At 43.2% G+C, this 23,018-nt stretch overlaps 2 protein-coding genes across 6 annotated transcripts in view; one reads left to right on the top strand and one right to left on the bottom strand.

Moving 5' to 3' along the window:
• si:zfos-588f8.1 overlaps nucleotides 1-1,662 on the top strand; it is a 111,522-nt gene extending 109,860 nt beyond the window's left edge. For 3 of the 4 annotated variants that reach the window (XM_063032354.1, XM_063032353.1, XM_063032352.1), the window contains 2 exons: nucleotides 402-529; nucleotides 689-1,662. In XM_063032354.1, coding sequence (XP_062888424.1) covers nucleotides 402-529; nucleotides 689-1,140 — 580 coding nt within the window. In that variant the 3' untranslated portion in view covers nucleotides 1,141-1,662. Of the gene's footprint in view, nucleotides 1-401; nucleotides 541-688 lie in introns of all 4 variants that reach the window. The other variant, XM_063032355.1, reaches the window with a different exon arrangement.
• Nucleotides 1,663-1,845: 183 nt separating this feature from the next.
• On the bottom strand, nucleotides 1,846-19,824 carry fkbp8 (FKBP prolyl isomerase 8). 2 transcript variants are annotated; one of them, XM_063032356.1, is made up of 9 exons: nucleotides 19,748-19,820; nucleotides 18,456-18,796; nucleotides 14,398-14,567; nucleotides 14,216-14,304; nucleotides 12,789-13,009; nucleotides 12,017-12,189; nucleotides 6,425-6,502; nucleotides 3,601-3,732; nucleotides 1,846-3,350 (listed from the first exon to the last, which is right to left on the bottom strand). In XM_063032356.1, the coding sequence occupies exons 2-9, from the start codon at nucleotides 18,781-18,783 to the stop codon at nucleotides 3,264-3,266; spliced, it is 1,278 nt and encodes a 425-aa protein (XP_062888426.1). In that variant the 5' UTR covers nucleotides 18,784-18,796; nucleotides 19,748-19,820; the 3' UTR covers nucleotides 1,846-3,263. The 2 variants fall into 2 exon arrangements, with proteins under 2 accessions (XP_062888426.1, XP_062888428.1); XM_063032358.1 differs by having other exon boundaries at nucleotides 3,345-3,482; nucleotides 19,748-19,824.
• Nucleotides 19,825-23,018: the final 3,194 nt, after the last annotated feature.

Here is a 23,018-nt window from a genome sequence, read left to right as displayed (position 1 = left end):
GGATGGCTGTGGAACCCAAGTCATTGTGTATACTTAAAGCAGAGTCTTAATAGGTTCTTGGTTAGTCAGTGCTTAACAGTTTGAGGAGAATCGGGTTGCAAGTGAGAATAAATCGGCCATGATTTAATGGCAGAGCAGACTTATTGGGCCGAGTGGCCTACTTCTGCTCCTATGTTATGGTCTAATATTGCTCTCCCAATCCTCTCCCTACCCAGTATGTATCAGCCTGTCATTGAATAGCATTTAGTGTCTTGCTAGCCCAGAAACTAGCTAAAAGAATCCAAGATAATTTATTGCTCGATACTTCTAAAAATAGCTATACATGGTGGATGCATGAAGGAGAAAATTGGGTTCTTGTTATGTGATAACCATACCTTTGTCTGTCTGTTGCTTCCCCGCAGGGATCAGCTGACACTTGAGCTCCCACAATTGGAGCAGAGAGGGTCTGATGAGGAAAACATTGATTCTGAGGCTTCATGGAGTATGGAGAGCCTCCTTGATGACCGACCAGCACAAGTGGAGTCCGGAGGTCAGTAAAAAGTAGGTTGCCATCTTGTATACTTCTGAGGCTCCTTCATTTGTTCAAAGCGGCAAGTGTGTTAGACAGCGTGAATCTGTGGTCTGCACAAGAGGCAAGCAGATAGGCAGCTGCAAAACTGATGTAAGGTGTAAACTTTTCTCCCTCCAGGTTCTGCGGTGTTCCAGTTCACAGGACGACACGAGCCTCTTCCTGCCGCTCCAGAGGGCATTGTCACCCCAACTAAACCCGTGCCGCCAGCTCGCCCTCCTGTCGCACAGCGACGGGCGTTCTCCATGCTCACCAGCATTAAGCTGCCCCGTCGGAAAGCCGTGCTGCCCACGCGGAACATCAAGCTCCCCCCCGGCATTGTCAGTGCCGTGGGCAGTGTCCCCACAAGTCCCAGCACCGCGGATGGAGAGCCTCACTCACTGGCAGTCACTATGCGACGACGCACCCCCTCCCAGCGATCTGACAACATTCACTCCATGTACGTCGCTGTGCAGGACTTCCTACCGCTACCGAACACTGGTGGAACAAATCCCACCCCAGCCAAGGTCCAGAGGAGGTTTTCTGACCCGCTAGCTGACCTACCCCATGGAGGTGACGAATCTACCCTGTAACATTGCCCACCACCTATTGAAGAAGGCAGTGGATTATCCCCATTTATATATTTACCTCGCCAAGGCAGTTTGAACTACTCTCTCTCTCCGGCTTCGTGCTCTGGAACCAAGGGGAAGCAGGCAACTGCTCGGGACCAAGAGTGAAAGAAATTGGGATCTGAATGTGAAGAGTGAATGAGTGATGCCTGAGGCTGAACGAGATCAGGAGAATGAATGAATGACCACGTGGGCCAAATGACTGAGTGACCTTCTCTGACACTTTGCTCTGTTAGTACATTCCCCCGGCTGATCAAGGGGTTACTTCCTCAGTTGCACTGTGCGGTCCCACCTGGTATTTTGAGAAGGTCACGCTCAGCCCTTGCCCTCCTGTAACCATTTTTCCCTACTTGTGAAAAGTACAGTTTTTATATAAATAAATGTTGTCCTTATTTGTTTTTTACTTGTCATGGTGGAGTAAATGTAAAATATTTGCAAAGGGATTGATGCTAACTCAGATACAACAATGGGTTGAATTAGTTCTTAGTCCAGAGTGTCACTGAGAAGTAGGAAAGAGTGTGAAAGAGGAACTGTAGCAGAAGGAGATGATTATTTCCTGCAGATTCTCAGCACTAATCAGTGGTTATCTGGTGGTTTCTGTGACGGGGTTTATGTGCCTAACTTTAGGAAGGCACCTCAAAGAAGCTGTTAAGAGAATCTACAATCCATTTTAGAGCTAAGGAGTTTCAGTTAAAGCACAGCTGCAAGAATAGTCTCTACCGCTGTGACACAACATGCCAACATCACCTTTCGAACAAGTGGCAAGAGTAGGTAGTGAGAGGTAATAAACAGAAACTAATGCTCAGGTAAAAAAGATTGTTGTTCTCATAGACAGGATGAAGTCCTAACAAAAAATGTGTTTGTAAAATCAAAAATATTAGCATTCCAGTTTCTAGCACGGGGTAAAGTGGGGCAAAAAGGGCCAGCAGAGATTTTTCTCCTATCTAAATCTTTTAAACTTTTGCTCCGTTTACCAGTAGATGGTGATGCTGCTGTGTTTGGATGTTGTCTGGCCAGGACAATGTTCAGACACACACAAGTACTGGAAGTTAGGTTAGTCTATCAAAAATCATTTGAATCTCTGCTTCCAAAGCCATTCTCTTTAATAAGGTCTGTGCTTATTAGATGAAACCAACATCAGAGCTCTCATTCATCAATGACCTTTAAAATGAATCTAGGTCCTCCATGAAAACAGCTGTGACCTGTTTACAACCTGGTCAGTTCACACGTCAGAAGTTCAGCCACAAATTGTCTTTGGACTGCGGCAGGAAACCTATGTGGGCAGGAGAACGTACAAACTCCTCACAGTCAGCAGTGGGAAGCCCCAGACAGAAGCTACCTGCAGCCCTGAGCAGCTGGCAAATCTATTCTGCCAGTCTCCCAAATGCTTGTTCATATGTATAGCCCATCCATAAGTGGGGCATTGGTACCCTGGCAAGGACGTACAGCATGCAATTCAGCCTTCATTAAAGTTATAGTTCCATTTCCTGAGCCGATCTCCCTGTTCCCTCAAAAATTCTACTGACCTCAGCCTTGAAATCTGCTCAGGAATTGAATATTTGGTACTCACGGGGCAGAGAATGTGAAAGGTTCACAGCCCTTTTGAGTAATTTCTCTTCACATCAGTCAACCCCTGTACTAATCCTACAATCTACAGAGGAAGGAAATGATCTCGCCCCACCCCTCAGGATGCCTAGCTTCCTCTCCATTAATATTTATAGCAACACTCAGCAACATGGAATTTAATATAAACATTTTATTATAATTATATAAACATTTTGCATAAATTTCACTCAACAGGAAGCTCTAAGCCACCCCCAAGAAATAAATTAAATCCAATCAGTATTATAATGTGAACTGATCATCAATCACTACATGCTCCATTGTGGTCATTTCTGTACTGGGATGTTAAAGGAAGGGGTGGCCATTGTCCGATAACTTTATGTACAGTACCTGAAGCAGTCTGAGGCTCAGAATGTTCTGGGTGAGGGGATGGGGAAGCTAACTAAATTCAGCACCGGTGAGGCCGTTAAGAGTTTTGGTGTGGACACAATCCCCGTGAGGATATTCAGTCCACTCTCCGAGTGTCAGGTTCTTGCAGCAACAATGACAGACACAGCCACGCCGCCGACTGCTACCATGGTCGCTCCTAACAGCCACTTCCATGGAATATTCTGCAAAAGTAGAGAACAGCAGACCACTCGCACATCATCACTTCCCCAACTGCTAGCTCCCTCATCAGCATCCCAGGGGCAGGAGTGCATGGGTTAGATGCTCCTTCTAGATATTCCTTCAAATCCTCCCACCTGGAAGGAGCATAGGTTACGAAGAGTAAAATTCCCTCTATCGTCTCCATCCATTATTGTACCCTTTACTTTCCTAATTTTTAGAAAATGTAAACGACAAAGCTTTTAATTCACATACCCATGAGAATCGAGATGGTGAGGAGGCAGGGGGCATAGCCATATCTCCGAGCATCTTCCGGTACATTGCCTGCTCCAAGGTCCTCTGCTCAGATTGCTTCTTCAATAGCTGGGAGAGTTCAGCCTGAATCGCCTGTATAGCAGCAGCAGCGATCGTTAACAGAGATCAAAAATCGCACACAACTAGCAGCAGCACTCTGCAAAGCCATCATTCCAGCCAACAAAAAAACAAACAAACCCTGGACATCTTTAAGGTTGTGACAACCTAAGACAGAGGCAAGACTCACAGGAGGCTCAGTTACACTGTGGGAGGAGCACGGTCACTAAGTCAAGTTAGAGGGGATTGCATCGTTAGGGAGCAGATATGATTCCAGTTGACTCTATGTGAGGTTCATCAATATTGAGCAACTGCAGAGGAAAAGGGCAACTAGCCAGAGATTATTGTGCATATCAGTACCAATGAAGGAGACACAAAAGGGATTTTAAAAAAATCACAAACTTAAAGGACATAAGCTTCAGGTAATGTCAGTAAATGTATTACTGTGATGCTACGGGAAGGATAGCTGGCCTTAGGTTCTTGTCAGATGGGCTGCACCCTCGGTAAGTCTGGGTCCAATAATAGGAGAGAAGGCAGAATCAAGGCAAAAGACAATTAGAATTTGGAAGGTAGAGCAAACAAAGGTCGGAAAATGATCTTTAAAAGAGCGTGGCTGTGTTTAAATGCACAATCCAGGTGATCAGTGAGTAAGACAGATGAGTCAAAGCCAGATAGGCACAAAGAAGTAAGATACTGGTGAAATGCAGATCAAGAAAGGTTGGGAATAACAGAAGTAACATTCCTGTTTATAAGGTCCTCGAGTGAAATTCAGAGGGAGAATCAAATATAGTGGGAATATTGATCAAAGGAACAATTACAGCTGTGGGAAGTGTTATGTCGAAGGATCATTAGGTTAGGGAAGATAGCAAAAGGAGACTATCACAGCTTGGAATGCACTTTAGCCTTGCATGTAGTCTGAATCAAATCAAATGGTATTGGTTAATAGGCATTTCGTTTATGGTAGAATAATCTCCTTGCCGTCATATGTTGTGGTTCAGTTAATAAAGGAAAGCTCTTATGGTAGGGTTCCACAGCATTCAGTACACAATCTATGCCTTTCTGAAACTTGTACTAATGATTTACATTCAAATGCAAGGGCATTAAAAAAAGTATTCATATGATTCAAAACTTGGCTATAAAGTGACAATGGGTGGTGGGGGGTGGGGGGAGAGAAACTACTGGACCATTATAGTTGTCCAGCTAGATAGGGAAGTGATGGTGGCATCCGTCAGTCTCGCGATACCGTGGAACTGCGCCTGGGTTTTTCTCCAGGGCGCAGGCCTGGGCAAAGTTGTATGGAAGACTGGCAGTTGCCCATGCAGCAAGTCTCCCCTCTCCACAACACCGATGTTGTCCAAGGGAAGGGCAAGGGCTGATACAGCTTGGCACCAGTGTCGTCGCAGGAGTCGCCAGAAAGAGGTTGAAGGCAACGTCAGACTGCCTTAGGGACTCCAGCTCCAGATTTGTCCTCAGGGTTTACTTCCGAAGCCTTTCCCATGAGTGGGTATGGCCGCAAGGCAGCAGAAGGCAGATAGGGAAGTAGCAAATGGAATTAAAACCAGAGAGGTGAGAAGCAGTGTATTTTGGAAGCAGCACAATAAATGGCAGGATACTAGGAACTGGAAAGTAACAGAAGGGCTGTAGAATATTTCTCCAGAAATAAAGTAAGATGGGTCAATAAGGTAGTTAAAAAGACAAATAGAATGTTTTTTTTAATACCCAGCACAAAATGTAAGAAACACACATCAAAGTTGCTGGTGAATGCAGCAGGCCAGGCAGCATCACTAGGAAGAGGTACAGTCGACGTTTCGGGCCAAGACCCCCAAACGTCGACTGTACCTCTTCCTAGAGATGCTGCCTGGCCTGCTGTGTTCACCACCAACTTTGACGTGTGTTGCTCGAATTTCCAGCATCTGCAGAATTCCTCGTGTTTGCGTACAAAATGTAAGAGTAGATTTTGCTAAAACTGAATGCAATATTAGTAAGACCACAGCTTGAATGATGTGTGCTGTCCTGGGCCATGGACAGAAAAGAAGCAATTGCTGGAGAGAGAGGTGCAGAGGATATTTTCAAGGATATTGCCACAACTGGAAAATGTCAGCAAAAGGAAAGACTGGATAGATTGTGGTTGTTTTCTTTGGAACCACAAGGAGGCTAATTTTTTTTGCAGAGGTATCAAAACCAGAGTGCATAGTTTAAAGTAATTGGTAGAAGGATCGGAGGAAGATGAGGAAAAGTGTTTTAAACCAAGAGAGTGGAACTCCCTGCCTAAAATGGAGGTAGAGGTAGAAACACTCATCATATTTTAAACAGCATGGTGTGTATTTAAAAAGCCATGATCTGTTGGGCTATATACCAAGTGTTGAAAGCCAGAGATCTGACTACACATCTCTTTTTTTGGCTGGTATGGGCACAAAGGGCTAAATGGCCTTCTCCTGTGTCATAACCTTTCAATGATGTTATGAAGGGATCTGTGAATCTGAAACTGCAGTGAAAGAACACATATCAGGCACTTAAAAACACAGCCCAGTTCTCATGTACCATAGACACACACAAATCTAAGGTATACCTCATCCACACAAATTAAGGCCAAAAGACACAAAATACAAAATGTGTCCAGAATCACAGGTAAAGTATCCTTACATTGTTGGAGATGTTCCCAATGCTCCCTATCAATTACAGTTAACAAAGAACAAGTGCACTGGTACTCTGTTGGCTTCCCACTCACCTTGTTTGATGGCTCTAGTCTTGCAGCTTGCTTCAGGACTGGTATAGCTTCTGCATATTCACCCTGCATGGTCAGAACCTGATAACAGAGAATTAACCAGGAGGGATCAGGTAATGGCTCCTCATCCTGTTGATTAAACTGCCAGAATGGCAACCTTCAATGGCCCACTCATGAATTCCACATGAAGGACCACAGAGCTTTGTGGCACTTTTTAATAGATAGGCAGGTACATGTTCTCTCACAGATCAGCAATGATACTGCAAATCGTTAATATCCTAGGACCACTGTTGACCAGTGACTCAACTGGACTAACCTCAAACACTGACACGACTGAGCTGGGTACCCAGGGTGAATAAATTAGCCCTGACACAAAAAGGAATATGAAGAAATACTCTTCAATATTTTGGATAGGTAGAGCTCAAGTAATACTTAAAGGTCGACAGAACCCATCTGAACAATCATTCCCTTCTACAAGGCTGCAATGTGTAACCTCTACATGAGAGACTCCAGGCACACACCAACACTGTTCTGAGTCCTCATGAAGGGTCTCAACCCAAAATACAAACTGTTTATTCCACTCTGTATATGCCACCTGACCTGCTGAGTTCCTTCACCATTTTGTGTGTGTTGCTCAAGACCTCTCCAAATTTCAAACTTGTGAAACTGACATTTGAAAGGGATGCAGAAACAGAGAAGAACATTCCTGCAAATTGCCTCCAAGTCACACCCCATCCCAACTGGGAAATATAATGTGGTTCTTTTATTTCCCCGGGGTACAGATTCTGAAATTTCCTTTGAGCTGTGGGATAGATTGATCAGAAGGACCGCAGCTGTTCAAGATGGGGACTCATTGCCACACCAAATGTAGGACATATACAGATGACAATGTCAACATCACCCAAACCTTGCAGGTGAATAAAGAGTAAAGCTAATTAATGACCAATGTCCTGGATCAGACATAGCCTCCTCAGTGAATATCCACAATCAAATGTACGTCCTTGATGTGGAAGGAGATAACAGAAAATAGACAGCAGTTCACACTATTTAAGATGGCTTGAATTCTGAGTCAAAGGACCAGAAATAGTGCTAGACTAGATAACTCAGTCTGAGTTTGCATGCCTCTATTCCTATCCTACCTGCAGGGGAAAGGGGGGGGGGGTGCTTTTATCGGCGGCATAGTCGCAGTCAAACTGGTGCACAAGGCCTCACACATTAGCAATGGCAAATTAAAAATAAGAGACAGGGACAAGCGGAGTGGTCATTGTTGGAGCGGACCAGTGTTAACGTGGGGAAGCTTTGGCTCATGGTTTGGCGAGAACAGGCTTAGGTGAGGTATGTATCTGGTAAGTTTCATCTACCTTTTTCTTGTTCATTCTTCATCAATTAGTACATAGTTATAGCAGTGCGAATGGTTTCAGAGGCTGTGTCGTGTGCGATGTGGGAAATCAGGGGGTGGGGGGGGTTAGGGTGTGGATGGGAGCTTCAGTGACCCCATTTCTGGCACTGAACTCGGAAGGGAAGGAAGGAAAGAGGAATGCAGGGATTCTATTGTTAAAGGAGTAGACATGAGATTCTGTGGACATGATAGAGACACCTGGATGATATGTTACCTCCCACGTGCCATGGTCAAGGACGTCTGGGATCTGAAAACCAAGACCTTCTGGGGAAGCAATCTCAGGACTGCTGCCTGTACCACATGCCAGTGAGGGCAAGAATAGGATGATTAACCAGATGAATGCGTGGCTGAGAAGCTGGTGCAGGGGGGCAGGGTTGCAGATTTCTGGATCATTGGGATCTCTTCTGGGGAAGGTATGATAAGTACAAAAGGGACAATTACACCTGAACTGGAGGGGGACCAATATCTTTGTGGGCAGGTTTGCTCAATCTGTTGGGGAGGGTTTAAACTAATTTGCCAGGGAATGGGAACCAGAGCGATAGGGCTAGTGGTTTACAAGCAGATGGAGTGTCAGGAAGGACAGGCAGATGATAGGGAAACATTGCAGTCAGTGGGATGAGTTGCAGTGTAAAGCGGGGGGCAAAATCATAAAAAGTGACGGATACAGGACTGAAGGTGTGATTTTCAAATGTACATGCTATACAGAATAAAGTAGATGATCTTGTAGCACAGTCAGAGGTTGGCAGGTATGACATTGTGGGCATCACTGAGTCGCAGCTGAAAGAAGATTATAGCTGGGAGCTTAACATCTAAGGATGCACTTTGTATCAAAAGGGCAGGCAGGGAGGCATAAGGGGCTCCGATCAGCAGAAAAAGATTCTTTCGTGTCAAAGTGTCAGACCCCAATCCAATTGAGAATTTGTGGCTGAACTTGAAAACGGCTGTTCACTCATGATTTCCATGCAATCTGACAGAGTGGTTTTGTAAAGAAGAATGGGGGGAAATTGCAGTGTCCGGATATGCAAAGCTAATAGAGACCTTATCTACACAGACTCACTCAAGGCTATAATTGCTGCCAAAGGTGCATCTACTAAATATTGACTGGAAGGGGATGAACACTTATGCAATTAATTATCTTGTGTTTTATATTTGTAATAAATTTAGATCACTTTGTAGAGATCTGTTTTCACTTTGACACGAAAGAGACTTTTTCAGTTGATCATTGTCAAGAAAGCCAAATTAAATCCACTGCGATTCAATGCTGTAAAACAATAGAATATGAAAACTTCCAAGGGGGGGCAGGGGTGAATACATTTTATAGGCACTGTATATCCAGGCCTTCGAACAATAGCCAGGATGTCAGCTACAAATTACAATAGGAGATAGAAAATGCATGTCAAAAGGGCAATGTTATGATAGCCATCGGGGATTTCAATACGGAGGTAGATTTGGAAAATCAGGTTGGTACTGAATCCCGAAAGTTTACAGAATGCCTACAAGATGGCTTTTTAGAGTAGCTTTGGTTGAGCCCACTAGAGGATCAGCTATTCTGGATCAGTTGTTGTGCAATGAACCGGTATTGATTAGAGAGCTTAAGGTAAAGGAACCCTTAGGGAACAGTGAACATAACATGACAGAATTCATCCTGCAATTTGAGAGGGAGAAGCTAAAGTCAGATGTATCAGTATTACCTTGGAGTAAAGGGACAAAGGCACGAGAGAGACTGACCAAAGTCGATTGGAAGGGGCCACTAACAGGGTTGATGGCAGAGCAGCAATGGCTGGAGTTTCTGGAAGCAATTCAGAAAGTGCAGGATAGATATACCTCAAAGAGGAAGAAGTATTCTAAATACAGGATGACACAACCGTGGGCTTACAAGGGAAGTCAAAGCCAACATAAAAGAGGGCATATAAAAGAGCAAAGATAGTGGTAAGATAGAGAATTGGGACATTTTCAAAAAATAACACAAGGCAAGTGAAAAAACCATGGGGGGGGTGGGGAGAAGATGAAACATGAAGGTAAGCTAGCCAACAATATCAACAAGGACGCGGGAATTTAAAAAGAGTAAAATAAAGAAACAAGTGTAGATATTGGACTGCTGGAAAATGACGGTGGAGAGGTAATAAAGGGGGAAGAGGAAAAGGTGGATGAACTAAATTAAGTATTTTGCATCAGTCTTCACTGTGGAAGATACTAGCAGTAAGCCAGAAGTTTGAGAGTGTTAGGGGGCAGATGTGAGTAAAGTTGCTATTGCGAGAGAGAAGGTGCATCGGAAACTGAAAGGTCTGAACCAGATGGACAACACCCCAGGGTTCTGAAAGAGGTAGCTGAAGAGATTGCGGAGGCATTAGTAATGATCTTTCAAGAAACACTAGATTATGGAATGGTTCTGGAGGAATGGAAAATTGCAAATGTCACTGCACTCTTCAATAGGCAAGGGAGGCAGAAGAAAGGAAATTATAGGCCAGTTAGCCTGACCTCAGATGTTGGAGTTGATTAAGAATGTGGTTTTGGGGTACTTGGAGGCACATGATAAAATAGGTCAAAGTCAGCATGGCTTCCTTAAAAGAAAATCTTGCCTGACAAATTTGTTAGAATTCTTTGAGGAAATAACAGGCAGGGCAGACAAAGGAGAGTCGGTGGTTGTTGTGTAGTTAGTTTGTCAGGAGGCCTTTAACAAGCTGTCACATATGAGGTTGCATAACAAGAGCCCATGGAAAGATATTAGCATGGATACAGCATTGGCTGGCTGGCAGGAGGCAAAGAGTAGGAATAAAGAGAGCCTTTTCTATTTGGCTGCTGGTGACTAGTGGTATTCCGCAGGAACAGTGTTAGGACTGCTTCTTTTTATGTCGTATGTCAATGATTTGGATGATGGAATTGATGTCTTTGTAGCCAAGTTTGTTGAAAATACGAAAATACGTAGAGGGGCAAGTAGTGTAAAGGAAACGGGGAGGCTGCAGATGGACTTAAGACAGATTAGGATAATGGGGGATGAAGTGGTAGATGGAATAGTGTTGGAAAGTGTAAGGTCACACACTTTGGTAGAAGAAAGAAAAGCATGGACTATTTTCTAAACTGGCAGAAAATTCAAAAATCCAAGGTGCAAAGAGATTTGGGAGTTCTCATGCACGGTTCCCTAAAGGTTAACTTGCAGGCTGAATTGGTGGCGAGGAAGGCAAATGCAACGTACCATTCATTTCCAGAGAAGGAGAATATAAAAGCAAGGATGTAATGCTGAGGCTGTATAAGACACTAGTGAGGCCTTATTTGGAGTATTGTGAGCAGTTTTGTGCCCCTTATCTACAAAAGGATGTGCTGATATTGGAGAGGTTTGAGAGGAGGTTGATAAGAATGATTCTGGAATGAAAGACTTATCATAGGAGGAGTGATTGATGGCTCTGGGCCGGACTTTAGGCGACTAAGGGGGGAAATCACACTGAAACCTATCAAATGTTGAAAGGTAGAGACAGAATGGACGTAGAGAGGATGATTCCTATGGAAAGGGAGTCTAGGACCAGAAGACACAGCCTCAGAATAGAGGGATGTCCACTTAGAACGGAGATGAGGAACAATTTCTTTGGCCAGAGGGTAGTGAATCTGTGGAACTTGTTGCCACAGGCAGCCGTGAAGGCAAGATCACTGAGTGTATTTAAGGTGGAGGTTAATAGGTTCTTGATTAGTCAGGGTGTGAAATGTTAAGGTGCGAAGGCGGGAGAATGGAGTTGAGAGGGAAATGGATCAGCCATGATGAAATTGGGAGCAGACTTGATGGTCTGAATGGCCTAATTCTGCTATGTCTTATGGACTTGTTCCTACTTCTGTAGCTGACAAGAAGTAAACCTTGACTGCAATGTGCAACCTTCATGATATCTATAACAGACAATTTAAAATTACAGATGATATGGACTGAAAAAACACAGATAATTGAATTAGTGCACAGAGGTAAATTGGTCCATGTTCTGCCTTTTTAACAATTTGTTGTAAGTTTCTGTGTATTTGAAATTCCTCATCTGAATATTACATTGTAATGTTAGCACTCCACCATTGGCTGTGCTACTGTGTAGTTTATTTGGCACTTCCCATTAAACACATGGACGTACTAATAATTAAACCTGTTAGTAATGTACATAAAGAGAGATTAATTTAAGAAAATTTAGAAGATTGAGGTTTTCCACCAGTGGGCCAGTGCCTACCTTCCCTTTCCTAAAAAGTGCTTTGATGTTGTTGGGCTGATGCTCGAGCGCAGCATTGGAGGATTTAAGTGCCGCCTCGAAATGTTCCAATTTCAGCTGGGCTGCCGCCAGATTATTCAGACATTTCACCTTCACATCCAACAACTCCTGCTCTTCCTCCAGTGAAAATTCAACTGCAAGGGATTGAACACAGAGAAAGACACCTGAGAGCAGCAGTAGATACAAGGGGGATTGTTTCACACAATGCAAAAGGGACAGGAACCTGAGAGTGAGCACAGATTGCCAATGACACAAAGATGAGTGAACAGCACTTTGCGTAGGACAGAAGGACGATTCAGCAAACGGAGATCGATACCGGTAATTGTGAGTTATTGATTTTGGACCAAAGGTGAACTGTCCAAAGTATTTATTTATTTATTTATACAGCACAGTACAGGCCCTTCCGGCTCAACAAGCCCACGCTGCTCAATAACACCCTTGTGACCAATTAACCTACTAATCCATGTTTTTTTGAGTGTGGGGGGAAACCAGAGCACCCAGAAGAAACCCTCACGGTCACGGGGAGAACGTACAAATTCCTTACAGACAGCAATAGTATTGAACCCAGATCGCTGGCACGGTAATAAGTGTTACACTAACTGCTCTACCACCATACTGCTCAAAGTTTTACTGAAATGAGGGAATACTGGAGGGTCCAAAGCCACAGTCTCACTGATTGGTCACGTCCTGTTAGCCATTACCTACCACTCCAACTCAAAATACCTGAACGTACCTTTGGAGCTCGAGTTTGCAATATTGAGGGCGATGTCATACGAGTTGATTGCGAAGACGTACTCATTCCGTAGGAAGTAGGCATTCCCCCGCTCCCTTTTCTTATTGGCCAGCAGTAAGCGCTCCTTCCCCGACAGGAGTTCGATATCCGGGGCATCCTTCACCGACAGAAGCTGAACCTCAATGTGCAGAGTGGCATTTGAAGGTACTGTGGGCTGGATGCTGGCAGGGGACGAGAGATAGTATGATTAAAAAAAGACTGCACAACCTCTGCACCTCCAGCCTTGCCACAGGTCCTATGTAAGAGGTATACTGGGTCATTTCCTTTAAAAGAAACATAAAGGCACAAATGTGCTGGCTACCTCAAGGACACAAACTAGATAAATCAATAAAAAATTCCCCCAGACCAAGGAAAATCAGTTGAGTGGAATCTCTTTTAGATTAAATTATTTATGGAAAAAAACCACGCTGGGTGGGACCAGCTTTTATTTAGTACACATTACTTGCCCTTGAGACGTAGCATTGAACGACTGACTTGAACTACTGAAGTATTTTTGGTTTCCAGGATCTATTCTCAGCAGCAATAAAGGATTGGCTGTATATACAGTCGATTCCAGTTAGTTGGACCATTGGTTAATTGTGACAACTCTTAAAGAACAAAAACTTGGGATTCCCAGAGTTTATTTGGGACACTATACCACCTAATTGGAGCAGGAGACTGTTGTCAAATTGTCATTAGTCACACGCACTCGTGTGGCCATTAGCCGCTGCACCATGCTTGGAGCTAAGTTTTTAAGTAGTATCAGTTGCCCGTGTTTATGTTCAAAAGCAGTGATTTTGTCACTGATAGTTGGCGAGAAATAAGCAGGACAATTCCTGTTTTGCTCACTGCGGCTTCAAGCATTTAGGCTTAGAGATGCCAGAAACTGGAAATGATTTCACAACTTCAACAAGTTAGGCAAGAACAATATTCTATCACACTCTTGATTTGCACTATATAACTAAAGAAAAGGCTTCAAGAAGTCAGGTAGTGGGTTATCTGCTATAGGATACCCACTGACCAGCTATTTTGCAGCTCTTGTAAAATCTCTGGCCATTGGCAAACATATCATGGTAAATGATTAGACTCTTATGTTAAAGATGGTCATTGTCCTATTCTTCACAGGAACGCTTCTTGATACTTATCAGCCCGTGCCCGAAGGTGCTCCAAGTCTTGCCCCATGCAAGAGACCAAATTTGTCCCACAGAATTTTTAGTTTAGCAACTTAACAACTGCAATACCATTCCTCTTTGATGGGATGATGTAGAAGAACTTTACTGTCTAGATGGTGCAGATGGTTCTGTAGGAACCACGGGAGAAATGGACGTGAAGAAGCACAGTGAACAACTATTACATCTATTGTTTCCAATGAGCCTCTGAGCACCTACCTGCCCAGAGAACCATAGGCATATTTGGCATCAGAGACAATCAAAGCCACTTCTCCTGGCTCCATCAGCTGGATGCAAAGATCCAATGCCTGCAGAGAGATGGAAACAGACACTGAAACAAATTCCTCACACAACCTGCACCTGCAAAAACACTAAGGTACCAACTGCTTACCAGCACCAACCTGGATAACATCCCCATCCCCCACGGTGAAAGTGAGGGAGGGATCTTCCTCTACATCGGTTCCATCCTCCAGTGTCATCTTCAGCCGCACGGTTATGTTCTGACCTTTCTGCGGTTTTGGCTCATCGTTCCGACCTGCTACCAGAACTTTCTTCCTCAGCAGCTCATTCCCTACAGGAAAGTGCAATTAATAAGTCTCCTGACATATCTATATTGCCAAACACAATGGATTAATAGCAAAAATTTGAGAGAGTTGAGTATTTGGCCTTTTGATTTTTATCATTTATGGCTGATCCTCTGTCTCAAATTCATTTTTCCAGCTTTTCCTCACATCCTTTGGTACGGCTAAATAGCCAACAGTCTATCATCTCAGTCTTGAGAGATACTAAGCATCTACGCTCTTCTGGAATCAAGAATTTACACACTGTGGAAAGAAACTTTTGTCTTCTCAGTTCTAACCTTGACAATATGCCCACTTGTTTCCAGATTCTCTAGACACAGCCTCTTATGTCCATCCTGCTCAAGGTCATGTACACCATCTCTCATTCTCAACTTAAAAAGACCATTCCTTCATCGTAAGGATCAATAATAAAGAACAACACTGCACTCATTCACTCCCCGTGGTCTCAGAAAGTTCAGTGAGATCTCAGTAAAACCTCCTTCCCTTGCACTCCAATGGTTTGCAATAAAAGACAACACAATTTGCTCTCTGAATAGCTTTTTATTACATATTATTTTACTGTGTCCAAAAACTAGCAACCCCTTCCCCGCCTCTCTATACACCACTTACTAGTTTCTCGCTTTATTAAAAATATACTTATTGCAGTTCTGCCTAATAATTTGCCGACCCTACTCCCCACGTTGTCCTCCACTTGTCAATTTCTTGAACACTGGCTTAGGCGGTCCACATAAGCAGCAAACTTCTCTCTGTTCGCTTTCCCACAATGAGGGACACAGCCTCAATGCTGGGTGCTCAATGCCAGGATGCACATAATGTACAAAGGGAAATACAGTGGATTCCAGTTAATTGGGCCATTGGTTCATCGGGGCAGCTGCTTATTTGGGACAACGCTTAAGGAACAAAGACTAATCAAAATAAAAGCCGGGACTCCCTTTGTTTATTTGGACTGCTTAATTAGAGACTGTTTCCAGTTTCTTAATAACGTCAGATGCATGCACTTGTGTGACCATTAGGCACTATACCATGATTACAGCGAACAATTTTTAAAATAGTGTCAGTTGCGTGCAATTGTGTTCAAAAAGCTGTGATTTTTGTCACTGGTAGTTGGCAAGAAATAAGCAATAAGACAATTCAGAATTGTTTTGTAATTTCAAGCATTCAGGCTTGGCGATGTCAGAAATGACTAAGAGTGAAAATGAAATGATTTTACTACTTGAACAAGTTAGGATCTACGAAGAATTTGAAGTTATCAACAATCATCTTGAATGTTATAATGAAAATGAAGATATGGAGTAGTGGTCACCAACCTTTTTAAGCCCAAGATCCCCTACCTCGACCTTAGTGAAAAGTAAGATCTACCTACAAAATCGTTTAGAGAAAAAACAGCTCAGATTGTACTGCCAATTTGAGGCCTTTTATTTGGGCGAATTGTATTTGAATTACACAAAATACTTTTGTCAAACTTTCAAATTAATTGAAACAAGAAAACACTGTAACTAGCATATCTTTCTTTAAGAATATTACAATACTTCACACCTTTAATTCTAAGTTTCATTATTTAATTTTATTCCAACACAAAAAATAAATGAATAAAAATTGACTGTTGCACTCCGTGTGATGACTGGGGCTGAATACTTATTGCTAGTTCCCTGAAATTTGGCTCATAACTACAGACAGCCAGTCTGAGACAGTCTGTGAGGTGTCTGTCAGTAAGACAGCTCCTGTACTTAGATTTAATAATTTTTCATTTGTGAAAATGCAATTTCACATAGATAAGTTGACCCGAAGAAGGCACTGACTTTTAGTGCTATAAAGCCAACGCGCACACTGTGCATTGCTGGGGCCCCATCAGTAGTAATTGCCACCAGTTTATGAATGGGGTTGTCATTTTCACGGACATATTTTTTAAATTCATTGTAAATATCCTCACCTTTCGTTCTCTCCTTTAATTGCAAAAGAGTGAGGAAGTCCTCCTTTGTTGTACAATCCTGGAAAGCCGTTCTGACAAATACAACAAGCTGAGCTGTTTGCATTACATCCAGGGATTCATCGAATTGTAGTGAAAAATATCCACGTCCTCTGACAGTGACTCTACCCTCCTTGTCACTGTTGCAGGGCCAAGCGGTATATTATGTATTGTGGTTGTGATGTCATTTTTGTTTTTAAAGTCGTTAAAAACAGTCTCTGCAGTAATGGCCATTGCTTCCTTGAATAAATCGCCATCTGTAAAAGGCTTCTTGTGATTAGCCAAAATGTGACTTACACGAAATGATGCTTCAATAGCAGCCTTATTTTGAGCAGCATGTTTTGCGAAGAACGATTGCTGGGCCTTCAACCCCGATTTTAGCTCCTCAACTTTCCTGGCACGAATTGCGCTCTTTGGGGGGAGTAGGTGTCTTTAAATTTCTGGAAGTTGGTTTTGTGGTGCCGCTCCAGATCCCCTCTTTTAGTCAGTGCTTGTGTTTAGTGGCACAACATACATACACACTTGTCTTTCACCAAGGTAAATAGAAATTCCTCTTCCCATTCTGGATGGAATTTGTACGTTTTTGCCTTCTTTCGTGGAGCCTCCGCCATGCTATCAGGATATCACGAGCGGGTGTTTGCGACAGTCTGTACTCTTATCCAGTGGTCCCCAACCTCCAGGCCGCGAAGAATGCACCCAGCACATCTTTAAGAAAAAAAGCTGAAATAAACAAGCTAATTAATTAGGTGCCGCCCGGCATGTAAATGTCGGCCCAGATCAGAGGTGACGCAATCGCCCCTGATCTGGGCCAACATTTACGTGCTGGTGGGCACCTAATTAATTAGCTTGCTTAGTTCGGCTTTTTCCTTAAAGATGTGCTGGGTGCGTTCTGACTACCGCTGTTCCGCCGCATTCTTCACGGCCCGGAGGTTGGGGACCACTGCATATCTAATTTAATTGGTCACTTTGATGCAGCACAAGCTACGCTGAAAACGTAGTTCATGACAGGGGTGCTACACACATGTGCAGTGGGCAGAAAGAACGGAACTAAAACCCCACAACCCGGAAACAATCTCTCTTTACAAACAGCTTTGTAGCAAAAGTATTGCTATATTACCATTATCTTAATTAGTATTACTTATTTTTATAATGCTCACATTACAACAGTATTTGTGTATTTATTTTTGATTTTTTTTTCAGGATCTACTGGGAAAGTCTCAAAGATCGACCAGTCGATCGCGATCGACGGGTTGGCGACCCCTAATACGGAGGATGCAATCATCAAAAGCATTGTATTAAGCAGTTCATTATCTGCACTGGGTGTCTGAGCTAATTTTGCTCATTGACAGAAAATCAAAAGAATGCGGTAGCATTCACTGAATTAATTCCTCCATCAGTAACTATTGGGAACTATTACACAATTTTATAGTACCGTAGTAGTATTTAAAGTGTTCTAATTTGTTCCGTTTTTCATTTAAATACATAATTTTTAATCAATTACACAGTTTGTCTTTTTTATACCTTTTTAACTACCTCCAAGAAAATTCAGCTAATTGGGACAGCCACTTAATTGGATCAAAACTTATTGGTCCTGATGAGTCCCAATTAACTGGAATCCACTGTACAGTTTGACAATGTTGAGGATTCATAATAAAATAAAAAAACAGAGGATTTCCCTCATCTGTTGAGAGGAGAAATCTAGTAAAAACATCTTAATAAGACAGGACTGATAACGGAAAACTTCAAACTTTGTGCTTATACTGTGAATGAATACCAGAAGCAGCCTCAGTGCAAGATCATGCGCCTGACAGCGGATCTTGCTGAAAGTCTTATCAACAGAGCAGCATAATACAAGTACTTCAAAAAGACTAGATATGAGAGAACATCATGTGCAAGGACAGATGAATCATACCAAGGACCTGTAGCCATTCCTCATCTGGCTTGTGGGTGCTGTCCAGGTTTCCTGCTCTGCTTTGAGGCTCACCACCGACCTCCCTGGTGCGGGGTTCTGAACTTTCCTGGTTCATGCTCTGCACATCAGGCTCCTCCGAGAAGCCAACATCTTCTAGAGATGGAGGGTCATCAGAATCATCCTCATCTGTGTCGCTATTGGTGCTATCGATGTTATCACCACTTGCTACAAGGGAAGTGTTCAGTGGCGGGTCATTTTGTTTGATTCCTAGGTTTTGTGAGTTTGCATCACCAGCGGCTTCCTGGGATTCCCAGCTCTTCTCATCCATTGTGAATCAAAAACTGCCAAGTGAAAAATTAACCAAATCTCTCTTCATGATCATGTCTCAGACTCCTCCCATGCCCAATAGTTACGAGCTCACTCGCTCCACCATCTCACTCCCACACCCACTACCCACCTCAAAAATGCATTTCTCTCTCCCACCTTCAGTTTCTCTGTGCCATTCCTCACACTCTTTAAACTACAATGTGTCTTTATATCTTCTTCTGCCCTCACCACCCGTCCTTCCACCAAAACCGCACCTTATTTGTTTCTTTTTCACCTCTCCCATTCATTCCTTTACCATTTTCTACCACTATTTTCCTTCCCCAAACTCCATACTGTTTCATCCTCCATCCCTCCTCCTGCCTCTTCCCCTCACTTCCAATCCATCCCATTTCTCTCACTGCCATATCTCTGACCCCATCCCTCTGCCTCCCTCCCCACTCCATCTCTCTCCCTCCCTACCTCGGTCCAATCCCTCTCATCTTCCCACCTCCGCCTCTCCCTTCCCCCTCCATTTATTTATCCATTCTCTTCCCACCTCCCTCCTTGCATCTGTCTCTCCCTCCCTTCTCCCCACCTCCATCTATCTCTCCCTCCCCACTTGTCTGTCTCTCCCTTCCTCACTACCTCTGTCAAGCCCTATCTTCTCCACCTCCATCCATCCTTCCCCTACATTCATCTATCCCTCCTTCCTTCCTACCATTGCTCGTCTTTCCCACCCTCCCCACCTCCATCTTTTCATTTCTCTACCTTCATCTATGCCTGTCCCTCTCCATCCATTCTTCCCTCAACATCTATCCATCTTTCCAATCTCCGTCCTTCCATTTCCACACTCTCTCCCTCCATCTGCCTCCTGTTTTCTTCTCTCCCCATCTCCTTTCCTCTTTCAATCCTCCCCATCTTTCCTCATCAGCCTTTGCCCCCAGCCCTCTATATTTTCCATCCCGCTAATCCCGGCCATTCCTCACCTTCCCAGTTTCCGCTTCTGACTGAAAAGCCCCGCCTTTCTAGTGGGTCAAAGGTGCGGAGTTAAGCGTCCCTTGTGTCGATTGGCTTTGCTCTTTGTCAATCAGACCTTTTTCCGCTTCCTCCGCGATTCCGGTTCCAACATCCAAAGTCCTGCAATAGAACCGCAGTTCGCATGGAACCGCTTAGTGCTTCGGAGATCTTCTGCGGCTGCCTGAAACCGAGCGCCCGTTTCCATACTCACATTCAGGCACCCGGTACTCCGCTGTCCAGTGAAAAACCCTGAACTCTGAGTTCAAAACATGAGATACACATCAAATGTGCAAGTTTATCATTGGATTCGAACCCAGTATTTCAGTATCATCTATTTTCCACTCATCAGCACCGTCAGAGCCCAGACACCATTGTGCAAAGATCAACAAGCCCCTCCCCCGTTAACACTCTGTGAACGTTATCTGCAAGTATCACATTACATACTCCTTAAACATCCCCCTCGGATACAAACCAACGGCAGTAACCCTCGTCCTACTCTGAAATATCACCGTCAAGTCAAGAAGTTTTAAAGTTAAACACCAGTATAAAGTAGGAGTGCGTGAGTCTGCTCTTCCATATTAACATAGAACATAACAGCACAATACAGGCTCTACAGCCCACAATCTCGTACCAGCCTTTCAACCTCCTGCAAGATCAATCTAACCCTTCCCTCCCACATAACCTTCAATGTGCCTATCTACGGTGCCTATAAAAAGTATTCACCCCTCCCCCCGGGAGTTTTCATATTTTATTGTTTTAGAACATTGAACAATGGATTTAATGTGGCTTTTTTTTTTCTACTGATCAACAGAAAAAGACTTTCATGTAAAAGTGAAAACAGATCTAATACAAAGCACAAAATAATTGATTGCATAAGTTTTCACCCCCTTTAATATGACACACCAAATCATCGCTGGTGCAGCCATTTGGTTTTAGAAGTCACATAATTAGTTAAATAGAGACCTGTGTGCAGTCAAGGTGTTTCAACTGATTGTAGTAAAAATACACCTGTATCTGGAAGGTCTAACTGCTGGTGAGTCAGTATCCTGGCAAAAACTACACCATGAAGACAAAAGAACACTTAAAAGGTGACTGAAAAGCACAAGTTGGGAGACGGATACAAGAAAATTTTCAAGACACTTAATATCCCTTAAGTCAATCATCAAAAAATGGAAAGAATATGGCACAGCTGTAAATCTGCCTAGAAGAGGTTGTCTTCAAAAACTGAGTGACCATGCAAGAGGGGGATGAGTGAGAGAGGCCACCAAGAGACCTGTGACATCTCTGGAGAAGTTCCAAGCTTCAATGGCTGAGATGGGAGAGACTGCCGTACAACTGTTGACCAGGTGCTTCACCAGTCGCAGCTTTATGGGAGAGTGGCCACTGATGAAAAAGACTCACATGAAATCTCAGCTGGAGTTTGTCAGAAGGCATGTGGGAGACTCTGAAGTCAGCTGGAAGAAGGTTCTATGGTCTGATGAAAACCAAAATTGAGCTTTTTGGCTATCAGACTATATGCTATGTTTGGCTTAAGCCAAACACCGTACAGCATCAGAAACACACCATCCCTACTGCATCATGCTGTGGGAATGCTTCACTGCAGCAGGCCCTGGAAGGCTTGTGAAAGTAGAGTATAAAATGAATGCAGCAAAATACAGGGAAATTCTGGAGGAAAACCTGATACAGTTTGCGAGAGAACTGCAACTTGGGAGAAGATTTGTAATCTAGATAGAATTTTGGTAAATCTTTTTCCTCGCCCTCTCTAAAGCTTCCACATCCTTCCTATAGTGAGGTGACCAGAACTCCAAAAGTGTGGTTTTACAGAGTTTTATAGAGCGGCAACGTTACCACGTGTCTCTTGATATTTCATTACAACACAGAGGGAGGCCATTCTGACTATCAATTCTATGCCAATTTACTCCACAAACTCATTGTCCCATAAGCATTTTCCCTGTAGTTTACTCCACTCACATTTTCATCAACCTTTCCCATTCTCTCCATCATCCCTGGCACTAATCTAGTGAATTTTTGCTGCACTTCTTCTATGGCAAGTCCTCGGGTTGAGGTTCTAAACTGGAAAAAGGCCAAATTTGAAGAAATGAGAAAGGATCTAAAAAGTGTGGATTGGGACAGGTTGTTCTCTGGCAAGGATGTGACTGGTAAGTGGGAGGCCTTCAAAGGAGAAATTTTGAGAGTGCAGAGTTTGTATGTTCCTGTTAGGATTAAAGGCAAAGTGAATAAGAATAAGGAACCTTGGTTCTCAAGGGATATTGGAACTCTGATAAAGAAGAAGAGAGAGATGTATGACAAGTGTAGGAAACGGAGAAAATATGGTGCTTGAGGAGTATAAAAAGTGCAAAAAATACTTAATAAAGGAATCAGGAGCGCTAAAAGAAGACAATGTTGCTTTGGCAGTCAAGGTGAAGAATAATCCAAAGAGCTTCTACAGGTATATTAGAAGGATTGTAAGGGATAAAATTGGTCCTCTTGAAGATCAGAGTGGTCGGCTATATGTGGAACCAAAAGAAATGGGGGAGATCTTAAATGTGTTTTTTGTGTCTGTGTTTACTGAGGAAACTGGCATGGAGTCTATGGAAATAAGGCAAACAAGTAGTGAGGTCATTGAAACTATACAGATTGAAGAGGAATAAGTGCTTGCTATCTTGAGGCATATCAGAGTAGATTGGATCAGCAAATTTGCTGATGATACAAAGATTGGAGGTGTAGTGGACAGTGAGGAAGGTTCTCAAAGCTTGCAGAGGGATTTGGACCAGCTGGACAAATGGGCTGAAAAATGGCAGATGGAGTTTAATACAGACAAGTGTGAGGTATTACACTTTGGAAGGACAAACTAAGGTAGAACATACAAGGTAAATGGTAGGGCACTGAGGAGTTCAGTAGAACAGAGGGATCTGGGAATACAGATACAAAATTCTCTAAAAGTGGTGTCACAGTATGGTTCTATAAGTTCAGACTTTCTGAGATAAGGAGATCCAGCCAGTACACAGTAAAGCAGAGTGATCTCACCGCATTCCTGTAAACTTACAATAATAAATATTTATTATTTTTTTCAAGTTCATATTCCTTTGTCATCTTGTTTCGCACTTGCATGTTGGCTCTTGTGTACAAGCACAAGATCGTAAGCAGAATCAGAATCAGGTTTATTACCACCAGCATGTGTTGTGAAATTTGTTAACTTAGCAGCAGCAGTACAAAGCAATACATGGTAATATAGAAAGA

Source organism: Mobula hypostoma, chromosome 24 (genome assembly GCF_963921235.1).
Source record: "Mobula hypostoma chromosome 24, sMobHyp1.1, whole genome shotgun sequence".
Classification (NCBI taxonomy): domain Eukaryota; kingdom Metazoa; phylum Chordata; class Chondrichthyes; order Myliobatiformes; family Myliobatidae; genus Mobula; species Mobula hypostoma.
This window is presented reverse-complemented; position numbering and strand designations above follow the sequence as displayed.

Coding starts and splice junctions, on each gene's coding strand:
- fkbp8 (XM_063032356.1), bottom strand. CDS start 18,783: ATGGATGAGAAGAGCTGGGAATCCCAGGAAGCCGCTGGTGATGCAAAC. Junction 14,568..18,455: donor GGAATGGCTACAGGTCCTTG/GTATGATTCATC, acceptor ACTTTCCTGTAG/GGAATGAGCTGCTGAGGAAG. Junction 3,733..6,424: donor GACTAGAGCCATCAAACAAG/GTGAGTGGGAAG, acceptor GCTGCTATACAG/GCGATTCAGGCTGAACTCTC.